The 15,816-nt window shown below is 56.7% G+C and overlaps 1 protein-coding gene across 1 annotated transcript in view; it reads left to right on the forward strand.

Annotated features, from left to right (window-relative positions):
* LOC129516202 (adenylate cyclase type 1) overlaps positions 1-15,321 on the forward strand; it is a 94,279-nt gene extending 78,958 nt beyond the window's left edge. The window contains exons 15-20 of the mRNA XM_055335539.1: positions 5,224-5,340; positions 5,942-6,088; positions 6,450-6,548; positions 11,024-11,138; positions 12,272-12,396; positions 14,290-15,321. Coding sequence (XP_055191514.1) covers positions 5,224-5,340; positions 5,942-6,088; positions 6,450-6,548; positions 11,024-11,138; positions 12,272-12,396; positions 14,290-14,628 — 942 coding nt within the window. The 3' untranslated portion in view covers positions 14,629-15,321. The remainder of the gene's footprint in view (positions 1-5,223; positions 5,341-5,941; positions 6,089-6,449; positions 6,549-11,023; positions 11,139-12,271; positions 12,397-14,289) is intronic.
* Positions 15,322-15,816: the final 495 nt, after the last annotated feature.

Below are 15,816 nucleotides of genomic sequence, written 5' to 3' on the forward strand. Positions count from 1 at the left end.
TGCCTGACTCTGTGACCAGGGTTCTTTCTCCACTGCAGTGCCCACAATCTGTTTCTCCCCAAACCACGTCTCCCCACCTCCTACCATCCATGATGTGGCCTTTTCTCTCCCTCTTGTGAAGTTTGTTGTCAGTCCTAGATTGACTTCTTGGGTGTTCAGAATGAGTTGATACGTATCTAGCTGTGTTTGAGGGACGAGGCAAGCATGGGGCCCTCCTCCTATTCCACCATCTTAGCGCCCCCCCACCCCCTGTGGTATTATTTCAGTGAATACTTATTATTGTCTCTCTTTAGTTGATGTTATTCTACCTACAACAGCATACATCTTTCCTCCCACCCTAGGTTTTTGGTACTGACGTCATAGATCTTATTTGGAAATATATAATAAACTCCAAAATATATTTTCCACCATAAATTTATTTAATTGTATTTTAAGGATATTTTATGAGAAGAAGTGGTATTTTTATGTATCCACAGAGTTGTGAATTCTGGTGCTTGTCATTCTTTGGTGAAGATCTAGGTTTCCATCTGGTACCCGCCTTCTTCCTGAAGGATCACTTTTAACATTTCTTGCAGGTCTGTTGGCAATTCATTCTTCCAACTCTCATGTGTCTGGAAACATCTTTATTTTGCCTTCATGATTGAAAGATAAGTGTGCTATAGGTCTGTAGGTTGACGATCCTTTTCCCTTTCACATTTTAAAGATATTCTCTTGTCTCTTGTCTGGCATTGCTTCCAGCGATTCATCAACCACCATCTTTCTGTGAGTAAATGTGTCCTTGTATCTGGTGGCTTTTGAAGATTTTCTCTTTATTCCTGTTTTTTTTTTAAATATTTTTTTTATTTTTATTTATTTACGATAGTCACACACACACACACACACACACACACACACAGAGGCAGAGACACAGGCAGAGGGAGAAGCAGGCTCCATGCACCGGTAGCCCGACGTGGGATTCGATCCCGGGTCTCCAGGATCGCGCCCTGAGCCAAAGGCAGGCACCAAACCGCTGTGCCACCCAGGGATCCCTTTATTCCTGGTTTTAAGTGGCTTGATTGTGATGTACCCTGATGTCATTTTTTGCTTGAGGTTTGTGGAGCATCTTGGATCTGTGCGTTTGCAGATTTCAGTAAATTTGGAAAAATTTCATCCCTTATTTCTTCTGATGTTTTTCTGTCTCTGTCCTTCAAGGGCCTTGCCTGTGTGTGCATTAGGCATCTGGACGGTGTCCCACACCTCTCTCATGCTCTGGGCACACTCTGTTCCTCCCTCTTCTCAGTGCCTTCCACATTTGGTGCTTTTCACGTTTATCCTCATTTCTGCCGCAGCACCTAATATTACTTTTGCTAATCCCGTCTGTGCATTTCCCATCTCAGATTTTGTAGTTTTCATTTTTAGAATGTAGATTTGGGTCTCTTTCACATCTCCTCTGTATCTACTGACCATGCTTCCTCCAGCTTTTTTTTTTTTTTTAAGATTTTATTTATTCACAAGAGAGACAGGCAGAGGGAGAGGTAGGCTCCCTGCAGGGAATCTGATGGGGGACTTGATCCCAGGACCCTGGGATCACAACCTGAGCCAAAGGGAGAAAGCCAACCACTGAGCCACCCAGGCACCCTTCCTCCAGTTTTTTGAACAAATTGTTTAACTCAGACCACCGAGTGTACGCCTATAGGTCGATGTCAACTGATAGTTGTCAACTCTTAGTTATGAGCTATAGTTTTCTGCTTCCCTGTCTGCTAATTTTTAGTTAGATGTTATGAATTGTGAATTTTAGTTTCTGGGTGCTAAGTATTTCTTTATGCCATAAATATCATTTTGATCCCTTTTTTGGGACCTAGATAAGTTCAAGTTGAGGCCTGAATAGAACAAAAAGGCAGAGCTGGATTCCAGCACCTCCTCCTGCACGGTTGAGCTGGGACATTGGTCTTCTGCCCTTGTTTCTCCTTCTCAGGCCTTTGGGCTTGGACAGGAACCACCACTTGTTTTCCTGGGCATCCGGCTTGCAGACAGCAGAAGGTGGAACTGCTCAGCTCCGTGATCTTGTGAGCCAAGTCCTGGTAATCTCTTCCTGTGTCTGCATATATTCTGTTGGTTCTTTTCTCCGGAGGACGCTAGTGCAGCATCAGCAGCTCTGTTCATAGTGAGTGTTCTGGAAATTAAGAAATACACTCTCCTACTATTTGAGGAATGAGCTGGCAGTGACCATCTGCCTCAAGCCAGATGTCACTTCCAGGAGGATGCAGGGATGTCACTTCCCAGAAAGAGCATGACCGGCTGTTCATTTTGAGTGAGCATGTCCTTCATTCCAGGCACTAGGAGGGGTGTGCTGGTCTGGTTGGTTAAATTAGAAATCTTTGCAGCATTTTATGGGAGTCATGGTGATAGTCACAGCACATCTAGCCCACTGGTCACTGTGCCAGCAGATCTGGGACCCATCAGGTTATGCTGTTTTGTTCTGTTCTATTGATGGAGAGACAGTGGCCCCAGCCTGCGAGCCCCTCTTCCGGTGCCACGTAACTGTAAGTGCACCCTGGGAAGTACTTTCTGAGATGTCAGCTCCCACATTCTGTCCCTTAATGTCCAGGATCGGATTTTGATGTATGAGAAGGGAAATGTCTTTTGAAAGAAGCTCTGCTGCAGAGGGAACAGCTTGAGAATGGGTGTTGGTTTTATCTCTCATGTGCTGGCAGGAATAGTGTGTGTCAGCTACACCAGCCCCTTCTCACCAACACTTAGAGTTTCCTGGCTGGTTAGGAAAATCTTACAAAAAAGAGAATTTCACTGGGTGTTCCTCTTATTTGTTAAATATATTACAATACAACTTCTTCTACTTAACTTTTTTTAAAAGATTTTATTTATTTATTTATTCATGAGAGACACACAGAGAGAGGCAGAGAGAGAAGCAGGCCCCCTGCAGGGAGCCCGATGTGAGACTCGATCCCAGGACTCTGGGATCATGCCCTGAGCCAAAGACAGATGCTCAACCACTGAGCCACCCAGGTGTCCGTCTTCTGCTTAACTTGTAAGGAGATGAACATTTATCCATCATGTAACATAGACCTTTGCATCTGTGGATGGATTGAAAAACAGACAACGGTTTTTGCTACCCTGATTTGCTATAGATGTCAGTGAATTCTAAGTCAGTGGAAAGAAAATGAATTTTGAACTAAAGTTTTTGATCACAAAATGATAAACCAAGATTCTTTTATTTTACAAAGTTGAAGTGCATTCACTTACGTTGCTTTCTTCAACACTGACAGTATTTTGGGGAGAGCAAAATGGTTAGTGCCATTAGCAAATAAAACTGCCGTCTTAAAAACATTTACTTCGTCTTTATCTTACCCTGTAAAAAACTTTCTTTTGTGTCAGTCATTGCACACCCGTTGACAGGTAATGAATTGCATGCTCCTAGGAGGGGTTCCTGGCTTCCTTCTGACGCTTCCATTTCTCCCATGGCCGCAGCCTCCCTTCCACAGAGGACAGCTTAGCCCATCTCCACTGGGTCTTGTAGCTTCTGGGCTCCTTCTCCTGTGCCCCCTGCTGCCTGACTGCATGCTGTGAGGAGGAGGATGAAGCCCATCCCATCGCCAGGCTCCTTGATAACCAATGGGCCAGTGGACCACCCATGGTGGTTTCCCAGCACAGCCCCCAGAGGAGGCCTAGGGCTGCTGACTGGGCCCCTCATCCTGGCTGCGCCCTCCCCTATGGTCCATGCATCTTCCTCCTCAGGCCGGGCTTCTGCAGCTCTGCCTCTGGGAGTCACTGCTTCTCACTATAACTGGTAGATGTTGTACTGAATTAATAGGAGCGGATGGTTCCAGGCTAAGCAGGTAGCAAACATGCTCCAAAACCTTGATAAGTAAGAGCAGGGCCCTAAAATTGAGGACCTTCCATCCACTTTATGATGAGGAAGATGGGGCATGTCACCTGGCCATGATGCAAGACAGGAAGTGCGGAGTGGGGCCTCCAAGCCCCAGCTTTGATCACCAGGCTGCAGGCTCCCGACGAGGCATCGCTCTGCCACTGTTAGCACCCCTAAAGGCCAGTGTCCACAGGGCTGATGCAGCCCTTGAAATGTTCCTCAAATGGCCCCTCTCAGGTCAGGCTAGGGGCCAGGTTTGGGAGCTAGAGTGAATGACCAATGGCCCTCTGGTTGCTTCAGCTCATGGGCAGAGCTGTGGATGCTGGTTTCATTACTCTGTGCAAGGCCCTGAGGCTCAGAGGACCTTCACCTCCCCAGCAGCATAGCCAGGGGACCCCCTTGGCCTTCGCCCCCTGCTCCCATGAGCCTATACCCAGCCGAGCTCCATTGGTGCTGCATCTGTTCCCAACCCCAGGTCCCCACAGGTCTCCCTGTCTCAGTGCCCAGGATGTGAATCCTGCTGGAAGTGGGGAGATTCTAGGGGAAATGGGGCTGCCTGCCTGGCTGTGGGCATCCTGAGTGACTGACACAAGTGGCAGTGCCCATGAGTGTTCTAGGGCACATCAGGGGCTGCCTGGGGGGCAGCATGACCTGGGAGCAGGCTCGTGCCTCAGAGCTGCTACAGGTGTCTGGGTCCCAGAAGGTGGTGGGGAGTGTACTTTAGAAATGGAGTGGAGCCCCCCATTATCTGTCCTGTGGAGGTTACAGCTGATCAGGGTGGGGACTTACCCAGAAATTTGTGGCTCCTCTGGATCCCTGTGACAATGATGTAGCTGCTCTGCCTGGAGAAGAGGAGCTCTGGGGGGTGAAGAGGCGCCTTGTAGACCAGGGATCAGCACCTTTGGAGTTTAGTTTGGATGATTGGAAAGACCTGGGTGCTGTAGGAAAGGCGATTCATGGCCCTCGCTAACAGTGGTGAGGCGGATGTCATTTAGAGCCAGGGGACAGGTGCAGCATAGGCAGGTGGGGTTCATCGCCGAGGAGCAGGTCAGGGCCAGCAGAGAGAAATACGAAGGGGGACGTCAGGGGCCAGAGGTCTGGTTGAGCTGACCCAGCAGGCCTGGGGAAGGCCGTCCAGGGCGTAGATGCCACCCGGGAGGGAGGGGCTGAGGAGCCCCATCAAAGCTCAAGGTGGGAGCCTGGCTGGACTGCTGGTTCTGCTGAGACCAGGTGATGCCCACGCAGGGCCAGGCTGGAAGGGGCTGGGGGGCGTGCTCAGCCTGGTTTGGGAGAGGTGGCCATTGGGAGTAATGAGCAAGGGGAAGAAGCCGGTGGGTGACGGAGGGTCTGTCCCTCAGGCAGAGGAAGAGAGGGATGACATGGAGAGGGTGAAGCTGGACAACAAGAGGATTCTCTTCAACCTCCTGCCGGCCCACGTCGCTCAGCACTTCCTCATGTCAAACCCCCGGAACATGGTGAGCACCTGCTCCCGGCTCCCACCCCACCGAGCAGCTGCCCCCAGGACGGAGGGGGGTCACAGGCCTGTGGCTGGAGCTCCCACCCAGAGGGACGTGCCCCCCACTTCTCTGCTTAAGATCGCAAAGCATGGCTGTTGCTGAGCCCGGGCCACACCGAGGCTGAGTGGGCTCCCCGGGCAGCAGGCGGGGGCCAGACCTCAGGAGGCTCCAGGGGCAAGGAAGTCCTTGTCCTGGGAGAGAGCAGAGCGCCTGTCACCCCTCATGGGGGAGAATGGGCTTCCGGGGACCCGTGCTCGGGCCAGCCGGGTGGGTCAGAGCTTCCTAACCACGGCGGCCTGCTGAGTGAAGCTCTGCAACCACCCACAGAGCGGGACCCACCAATGCTGACTCCAAAATAAAGAGGCTCGGTCAGCGGTTTAGATCCTAAAGGCACAGAGCCCAAGGCTCAGGCTGGCCGTCTCTGACCGTACATAGCTTCCAGGGCGTCCTGTTCCTCTGGCTGGCCGGGGTAGCTCGGCAGGCCCCGGCCCTTCCCTGCCGCCCCCTCACCCGCCCACCGCGCTGCCCGGCGCGCCGCTGACCTGACCTTTGCCTCCAGGACCTGTACTACCAGTCCTACTCGCAGGTGGGCGTCATGTTCGCCTCCATCCCCAACTTTGACGACTTCTACATCGAGCTGGATGGCAACAACATGGGCGTGGAGTGTCTGCGCCTCCTGAATGAGATCATCGCTGACTTTGACGAGGTGAGGGTGCCGGCCGTCCCTGAGGACCGCTCCTGAATGATGCCCTGGAATGTGGCCCATTCCCCGCACACAGAGCTGGGAGGAAGCACATGCATTCGGTCCCCTTGGGGGTCCAAACTGACCCTCGCCATGGAGAAGGGCCCGCAGGCACTGAGTTCTGGTGGTGGGTGCTGGCCTCCGTCCCCTACCTCTTTCCCACGCCCTTGCTGGCGCCCCTCACATCGGCCTCGACCTTGTCTGGTGCCCACAACTGAAGAGACCCTCTGCTTCCCAGAACAGACTCTTCTGTGCTGGGGTTGCTCCTGCAGTGGCTTCTCTCAGAGGTTACATCACATTTAACACTTTTGTGTTTTAAACAAAGCTCATGGACAAAGACTTTTACAAGGACCTGGAGAAGATCAAGACCATCGGGAGCACCTACATGGCTGCGGTGGGGCTGGCACCCACGACCGGGACCAAGGTGAGTGCTGTCCAGGGCTTTGCTGCTCAGGAACTGGGTCTCAGCTCTGTCCCAAGTTTCTTTGAGATTCTGGGCAGATTCCCTGCTCTGAGCCCCAGTCAGCACAGCACTGGGTCAGGGCAGTGGCCTGTGGGCTGTCCATTCAGGGGCCAGCTTTCTCCAGACAGTCTCCCAGGGAAAGTCAGCATGAGGCCTGTCCCGGGGGCCTCCTCTGGCCCTGCCCTGCCTGCCCCACTGATCCCCTCCTCACCAACCCTGCCCCCTCCCCACCAGCTGCACCCCAGTCCTGCCAGCTCAGCACCACGGAGTGTTCCCCTCCCCCAGTGCAGAACTGTGAATAAAGTCCTCAGGTTGCCCCTTAAAAAAGAGGCAGGGAAAGAAAGGAAGATGTAAAAAGAAATGCAATGAATGGAAAACAGTCACAAATACAAGAGGTACTAATCCGACTGTATCAATGATTACTTTAGATGCGAATGTAAATATGCCAATTAAAAGAGACAGAGTGGGCAAAAACACAAGACCCAACTGTATCTGCCACAAGAAATACCTTTTAAATGTAAAGACACAGTTACCTTAAAAATGGAGGATGTAGAAGGAGATCCCGTTCTGGCGCTAATAAAACAAAATTGAAGGAGCAATTTTAATTTCAGATGCAGCAAACTTCAGGTCAAGGAAAATTATCAGACACATAAAGGGAGGGAGACTACAGAATGATAAAGGTGTCAGTTCTCCAGGAGGATGTAACAGTCTTCAACATGCATCCACCTAACAACAGTGTGTCAAAATACACAAAGTAAAACACAGATGGAACCATGGGTGGGACTAGATGAACCCACTCTTATAGTTGGAGACTGCAGCACCCTTCTTAGTTATTGGCAGATCCTGTGGGCTGTGCATCTGCAAAGGTGGTTGGAGTGTGAACAGCATCATCAAGCACGTAGATAGAATTAGCATCTGCAGACAGCTTCATCCAACAACAGCAGAACCCACATTCTTCTCAAGCTCATGTGGAGCTTTTACCAAGATAGAGCACATTCTGGGCTCCGAGACATACCTCAACAACTTTGAAACAGTTGAAATCTTGTAAAGTATGTTCTCAGAGCAGAATGGAATTTAACTAGACATCTGTTGATAGGGAGAGAATTGGAAAATCCCAGAATATTTGGAAATCAGGCAACACTTGTCTAAATGACACAAATCAAAGAAGAAATATTAGAAGTTTTGAAAATGTTTTGAACTAAATGAACGTGCAGTTTATCAAGGTCTGTGGGATGCAGCAAAAGCAGCTCTTAGGGGGAAATTTATGTCGTTGAAGTCATATATTAGAAAAGAGGAACGATCCAAAATCAACCATGTAAGCTTCCACTTTAGGAAACTACAGAAAGAACAGTATAAGCCTCTGATAAGCATGGGGGGGGGGGAAGCACAAATTAATGAAACTGAAAGCAAGTATTAAAGAAAAGCAATGATGGGGCGCCTGCGTGGCTCAGTCAGTGAAGAGTCTGAGTCCTGATTTCAGCTCGGAGCATGATCTCAGGGTAGTGAGATCGAGCCTTGCATCAGGCTCTGCGCTCAGTGTGGAGTCTGCTTGAAATCCTCCCTCTGCCTCTGCCCCTGCCCCTCCTCCCACTCATGCTCTAAATAAATAAATAAATAAATAAATAAATAAATAAATAAATAAATAAAAATACAATCTTTTTAAAAAAGGAAATCAATGAAACTAAAAGCTGGATGTTTGAAAAACCTATAAAGTTGATAATCTCTAGCTATGCTAAATGAGAAAAAAAACAAGTTACTAATATTAGAAATGAAAGTCGGGCCAGTTGTACTGAACCAATGGGCAATAAAAGGATGAAAAGGTATGTTAGGAATAATTCTGTTAAAAAAAAAAAAAGGAATAATTCTGTGCCCACAAGTGTGATGATTTAGTTCAAATGGACCAATGTCCCGAAAATCACAACCTACCAAAACTCTGACAAGGGGGAAGTAAAAAAGTCTTAACAGGCCCATATCTATTCAAGAAATTGCATCAATAACTAGTAACCTTCCAAAACAGCATGTTTGGAGGAAGAACAGGAATGTTTCACTGAACATTTAGGGAAGAAACTATAGCGGTTCTCCAAAATCTCTTCCGGAAAGTAGAAGTTTCTAACTCATTCTGTGAGTCCAGTATTACGGTAACATGAAAACCAGATAAAGGAACGACAAGGAAGGAGGATCACAGGCCAGTATTTCTCACGAGTAGAGACGCGTAAGTCCTCAGCAATCATTAGCCGGTTGAATCCAACATTGTATGAAAAGAACAATAGACCACACACAAGGTGGATTTATTCAAGACGCCAAGGCTGGTGTAACATTTAAGAAAGTTACTGAAATCTACTAGATCAACAGGTTAGAGAAGAGAGATCACGTGATCATGTCAGTTGATGCAGAACAACCATTGACCAATCCAACGCTCATTCTTGATTTAAAAATAAAATGATAATTTTTTTAATTCAAGTGAGCAAACTCTGCAAACGGAAACCTTGTCAACTGGATAAAGAACATCTACAAAAACCCTGTAGTCTGACATCACACGGAGATGGAAGACCCGGAGCAGGGTAACGTCGTACAGCAGAAAGAGAAGGGAGTCGGAGGATGGATCCCGCTGACCTCAGGGTCGAATGGAAAGGTGCCGTGATCAGAGGTGTGGTGTCGGGGAAGAAGAGACGACTGGATCGGTGGAACCGAGAGCCCAGACGGGGACCCTCCACCAGTAGAGGCAACGGATCTCTGACGGAAGAGCGAGTGGAGCAACGGCAGCCTGCAGGGAACAGTGGTGGGACACCTGCACGTCTCTCCATGTTTAGATAGATGTTAATGCAAGATGTGTGAAATCAACTCAAAATGGGTCACAGACCTCCACGTCAAAGCAGACGTGTCATACATCTAGAAGATAACCTACGAGGAAATGTAGGTGACCTTGATGAGTTTTTAGATACAACCCCAAAGGCATGATCCATGGAAGAAAACATGGTTATGTTGGATGTAATTAAGAATTTAAAATTCTGTAAAGGACTTGGACCTAAAATACAGAAAGAAGTCCTGGGGTGTCTGGGTGGCTCAGCTGGCGAAGTGGCTGACTCTTAATCTCAGCTCAGGGTTTGCTCTGAGGGTGGTGAGTTCAAGCCCTGCATGGGGCTCCACGTTGGGTGCGGAGCCGACTTAAAAAAAAATAAGAATGAAATGTACAGAGAATCTTAAAATGCAACAAGTAAGAAAACAAACCACCCGATTAAAAAGTGGGCAGAAGAGCTGAAGAAGGTGCACGGGAGGAGTGAAGCATACAGAGATGCCTTGAAGGACCGGAAGGGCCCAGACCCAGAGCCCCGAGGACGCCCCGGGCTGGCGAGGACGCGGAGGGGCAGGAGCACTCACTGCTGTGGGGATGCCGAGGGGGCACCCAGACGGCCAGGCTGGCCGTTTCTCCCGGAGCTAAACATTCTCTTACTGTGCGATCCTGCGGCCACGCGCCATGGCATCTACCCCAGGAGGCGACCCCCCGTGCCCGCGTGAGCACCTGATGTGGATGTTCACAGCAGCTCTATGCGTGATCGCCGGAGCTCGCCAGCAACCAGGATGCCCTTCGCTGGGTGAGCGGATGATCGACCCACTGTGGCCCATCCAGAAAGGGAACGTTACTCGGCGCCAGCAAGGAGGGAGGTCGGAAAAGCTGTGGAGCGGCCTGGGGTGCGAGTCACTGAGGCGAGAAGCCCACCTGAAAAGGCTGATACTCTAGGATCCCATTTATGGGACATTCTGGAAGAGGTACAGTTACAGACACAGCGGAAGGCCCAGGGGCCGGGGGAGCCGGGGGTGGGGGACAAACACGTGGGCTTGGGCACCGGGGCCGGGCAGTGGAGCTGCTTTGTGTTAAACTACGGTTGTGGGTACAGGGAATCCTGCCTCTGTGGGAACGCACGGGATGTACCCACGCGCAGCGAGGCCTCGCGTACCCTGCGGACTTACCCCGTGGGTCCCTGGGGGCGCCTTGACGGTTACCGAAGCTCCTGATGCAGGAGGGGGTCAGGAGGGGGCCCGAGTGAGGGAGGGCAGCCTGCGGGGCTCCTGCCAAAAGGGAAAAGTGGACGGTCGTCGTCGTTTTACACGCGAGAGGCCGTGCTAACAGCACAAAGCCGTGAGAGCCTCGGGCTCCGTGTGCAGGGAGGCTGGACCCCAACAGCCGGCTGGCCGTGGAGCCTGGTGTCACTCACCGTGGCTGCCCCCGCCCCTCGCCCCTGCCCACAGCGGGGTCCAGTGCGTCCAGGGGCTGACGCCAGGTGGGCACCCAGCCCGTGGGCGGTGGGCGCTGTCGTGCATGCGGGGTCAGGTCCCTGATCGCCCCGGGGGCATGGTGGGGCACCTGCCGAGTGTCCCCGGCCCCCAGACTTGCCCTCGCACACGCCCCGTGGTAACCTCCGTCCGCTCGTGTGCAGGCAAAGAAGTGCATCTCCTCCCACCTCAGCACGCTGGCGGACTTCGCCATTGAGATGTTCGACGTCCTGGATGAAATCAACTACCAGTCTTACAACGACTTCGTGCTCCGCGTCGGTAGGTGTCTGCGGGCTCCCACCCGCCCGGGCCGGTGGCCTCCACGCGCCCCCACCAAACCCCCTGCCCCCGCCCCCACCCCCGCCACCAACGTCTGGGTCCCAGGAAGGAGGCTCAGGCCTTGGGGGGCGGGGGAGGCCTGGAGACGCAGGGACCGCTGCCTCTGGAAGCTGGCACCTAGGTCTTAGGACCCAAAGGGGTGCCCTTGAGACACTGGAGTCCACGTGTGGCCGGAGGAGGGTGCTCCCAAGTGGTTGCTTATGGTGGTTCTAAATTCAGAAAAAAACCTAAGAACTGAGTGTGAGGTTCGCTAGAGTGGGCGTCGGCTGGAGTGAGGGGTGCTCTGGGGCTGCGAGCACAGCTGAGCCCTGGTGCCCATCCCCCGAGTGCCGCACTCCGGCCTGTCCTCGGGCTGGAGCTCCACGTGTCGGGAGACACAGATGCTGCTCGCCCTGTGGCGGGATCCGTCCGGCTGTGAGCGCAGGCCCTTCCAGCCAGCAGGCAGGCCCTGTGGGGTCCGTGCCCCAGCAGCCGCGGGGGGAGTGGCTCCTCGGGCTCCTGTCAGGTCCCGGGTCAGCCCCAGCGCCCCCCCCCCCCGCCCCGCCACTGCAGGGTCTGGGCCGCTGACGATGCCGGTGACTGAGAGCACTAGCATCCCCGGGCTGGTCCAGAAAAGTCTGCGCAGGTACAGAACGGGGACACTGCGTGGCGTCAGCAGGGCCGGGGAGCCCCGCTGCAAGGCAGGTCTCGTAAAGAGAAGGGGGCTTCCGCACCCCACGTGGGAGCATCCCGAAAGACTGAACAGTTCTGGGCTGCACACGCTGAGCGCCTGCGGGTTTGCAGCCTGGGAAACCGTTGGGAGCGACCGTCCCTTTTAGAAGGGGCCTGCGGGCCGCACGCTGCCGTCCTACAGGCCTCCCAGAGCAGGCTCCGCGTGGGGCCACTGTTCCAGGAAATGGGACCGTGCGTGCGGGTCAGGACGGTGCCGGGAGCCCGGGGCTCTGTGTGGGAGCAGAGGCTTCTTCCCAGCATGGTGGGTCCCCGCTCCGGGAGGGGCTCCGTGCTTGGGGACCCTGGGAATCCACGACCCCGGGAGGGGCGGCTGCTGACGGCGCTCCGCGGCTGTCTTCCAGGCATCAACGTGGGCCCTGTGGTGGCCGGGGTGATCGGGGCCCGAAGGCCGCAGTACGACATCTGGGGAAACACGGTCAACGTGGCCAGTCGGATGGACAGCACCGGCGTTCAGGGCAGAATCCAGGTGAGCTCCTGGCAGTGCCTGCGGTGCCGGCCTGCAGGCGGGGGCAGGGCCAGCCCGGGCTCCCTTCCCTGCCACCTGCTGCGCGGCAGGGACACCTCGCAGGCTAGGCCGGCGTCCGCATGAGCACACCTTGCTGTGCCCGTGGCCGCGGGGTGGGCCCTGTGCAGAGGCCGGGTGCGGCGGGTGCTGGGGTCCTGTCACGGCAGGGAGCCGCCCGGCATCCCGGACCCTGCCCACCTTACACGGACCAGCTTCCTTGGGTTTCCAGCGCTGCTGGGCTGGGAGCCTCTGGGCAGCCCTCTCGCCCTGTATGGGGCCCCCCCGCCCCCCAGCTCCAGGACCAGGGCTGCCCCTCCCCACCGTGCACAAGTGTGGGCAGCCCTTGTGCCCTGTAGCACCCCCCGCCCCCCAGCTCCGGGACTGGGGCTGCCCCTCCCTGGGTGCACAGGTGCCCCAGCCTGCACAGGTGGGGGCAGCCCTCAGGACTTCCCAGCTCCGTGAACCTGGCTCTGTAGGGGCGCACACAGCAGGCCTGGGGGTCTTGGGAGAAGAAGGGGCCTGTCCACCCCCCCAGTGTGGCCGCGGCCGGGCTCTGGGGACCCACGGGGCTGGGATGGTCGATGCAGGGTGCTCTGTGAGCACTGGGCTCCTCTGCCCTGAGGCCTGGCAAGGTCATCCGAGACCTGCGTGAACTCCAGGTGCGGGCCCCCAGCTCTCCTGGGTCCACGTGTCTAGTCCGGGCCCTGCCTCCGTGTCCGGGGACCTTGGCGAAGCCCCGTTCACCCTCCAGCCGGCCACTGACCACGCCCACGTGGAAGTTACAAGTTTCCGACTTCCGATTCCAGCGAGCCCCTCCCCTGCTCAGGACCGGGCTGTCACTGTGGCTCCCGAGGCCATTCTCCGAGGTGTGGCCCCCTCACGGCCTTGGCCTCCCCCCAGGTGCTGGGCTTCCAGCCACGTGCCCACCCCATGTCCCCCTCGGGTCTTCCCATCCTCCTGCCACACCGCAGGGACCGGCCTTCCATGCCCCTGCATGCGAGTCCCTGCGTGGAGGGAAGAGCGTGGGAGATCCACAGGGTGCTTTGGGCGACCACGGCGCCGTGTGCCCACACTGACCCAGGGGCCTGCCTCACGGGATCCCACAAGCCCCGTGACCCCCTGGAGGCCACCCTGCGTGCTGGGCGGAGTCCCTCCCACACCCCACGCCACCGTGTCCCAGCGTGTCTGTGTCTGGACCCCGAGGGACAAAGCACTCCGCTGTCCCGCGAAAGCCCCGTTGTCCGCAGAGGACCGCGTCAGGGGAGCTGTGCAGACGGGGCGCCTTGCCCCTGCCTCGGCCCTGGTGTTAGTGTCGGTGGGAGCGTGCCAGACACCTGTCAGCTGGGGAAGCTGGCGGTCCCTCCGTCGGGGCCCCCGGCCTGCCTGCCACCTGGCCCTGAGACCACCCCTTCCACGCCCCACGCACACCCCTCCCCGTGTTAAGGAGCACCCCCATCGTTGCTGCGCTTACGCGTCCCTGCTCTGCTGGGCCCAAGCCAGACGTTTGGCTCTTTCCTGCAAGAAGTGAGAGCGAGCGGGAGGCTCCGATGTTAGCGCTTAAGCTTCGCCTGTCCTGCTCCTCCCTGTCCGGGGCTCTGGCTGGGCCCTGGGGCGCCACGGGGCCCACACCTGGCCTGATGCCACATTCCCCGTGCCCCGTCCAGCCTGGCCGTGCACGCGGCGCCCCAGCCCCCGCAGAGCGCTGCTTTCCCAGGCTCAGCCCTGGGGTCCCCTGGCACTCTGATGTTGGGGACAGGCCGCGGGGGGTGCAGGAGGGACCTGCTGTGTGGCCCTGCCCCTGGGGTCGCCCCCTGCTGACCCCGGGGGACCCTCGCTTGCTTTCCTCTGCTGCAGGTGACGGAGGAGGTTCACCGGCTGCTGCGAAGGGGCACGTACCGCTTCGTGTGCCGCGGGAAGGTCAGCGTGAAAGGCAAGGGCGAGATGCTTACGTACTTCCTGGAAGGCCGGACTGATGGGAACGGCTCCCAGGCCAGGTCCTTGGGCGCAGAGCGGAAGATGTGCGCTTACGGGCGAGCCGGCCTCCAGGCCAGACTGGCTACGGGCCCGCCCCCGGTGGCCCCCATGGCCGGCCTCCCGGTCCGAGCCGGGCTGGGGGCTCTGCAGGGCTCGGGGCTCCCCCCGTGCCCCCACGGCCAGCACCTGCCCCCCAGAGCAGCGGGGAAGGAGGCTTAGCGGAACCCACGCCGGCTGCTGGGGCTGAGGCGCTCCAGCAGGGACCAGCCCGGCCCACGGAGCAGGGCCAGGGGCCACACTGGGCCGCAGAAGGGGTGTCGCCCGGGCGTGACCCGAAGCAGCTGGGCAGCGACGGGCGAGGGGGAGCCCTGCCCGCCTGGATGCTGAGGCTTTCAGGGGACCGTGCCGGCTCGGTCCTGTCTTCCGTGGGGTCGGCTCAGCGTCCGGCGTGGAGACCCCGAGAACATCCTTCGCAGCTGCTGGCTTCGGTTCCGCGGAGCCGTGGAGCCGCGGCCGGGAGAGCAGGAGCAAAGCCTGCGTGTGGGCCGCGGCAGCCGGGGGCGGGGGGCTGGCTCTGCGACGAGCGGCTCGGGGGGAACAGAGAAGCCCCGCTGCACAGACGGGGGCGCCGGCCTCCTTCGGGACCCGTGTTTGCTGAGAGCCAGAGGCAGGTCTTCTGGAATTCTTGGGGCCCCGAGCTGCGCCTCCGTGTCATGACCAGCATCCTGCTCTGCCCGCCGTTCTGCATTGTCCTCGACCCCCGATGGCATCAGCCCCGCAGACCCTGGCCCCCCTCGCTGGGGGAGGAACAGCGGGCGGTGCCACCATCCTCGTCCCGCCCGGCCTCTAGGGCCCCTGCTCTTCTCACAACAGCACACGCCCGCGTGGATTGACGCAAGCGAACCTCATGCCCGAGAGAGGGCTTCCCCGGGGCGGAAGATTCCAGAGTGAGTTTGGGGCTCCGTCTGCAGGGGGCGCGCCGCAGGTGACTCTGGGAGCTCCGGGGGCCTCCTGTGCGACAGGTGCAGACCCAGGGATGTGCTGCTAGGGCCCCGGGGCGGTGGCCGGCATGGGGAAGGACGGGGAAGGTCGGGCCGTAGACCCCGACCCGGGGAGGACGGCAGCGTGGCCCTCGGGGAGGGCTGGGCTCGCTCTGGTTGAGCCCCCAGGACGGCCCTGGGCTGCTCCGGCGTGGGCCCGGGAGGCGTGCCATCCTCCCCGGGGGCCGTGTTGCCAGGCGGGGGCCTCTGCAGGGCAGCCAGCTCGGCCGGCCGCCGGGGGTGCGTGGACAGGCCAGCGGTGTGGGACTCAGGACGGAAGCGGGTGGGTTAGACGGCTCTGCGCTGGGCCAGCGACGGCCGTGACTACCCTGGGAAGGACTCCGTGGCCCAGCCAACGCCCTGCAGA

The sequence above is a fragment of the Nyctereutes procyonoides genome, unplaced genomic scaffold, assembly GCF_905146905.1.
Source record: "Nyctereutes procyonoides isolate TBG_1078 unplaced genomic scaffold, NYPRO_anot_genome, whole genome shotgun sequence".
Lineage (NCBI taxonomy): Eukaryota > Metazoa > Chordata > Mammalia > Carnivora > Canidae > Nyctereutes > Nyctereutes procyonoides.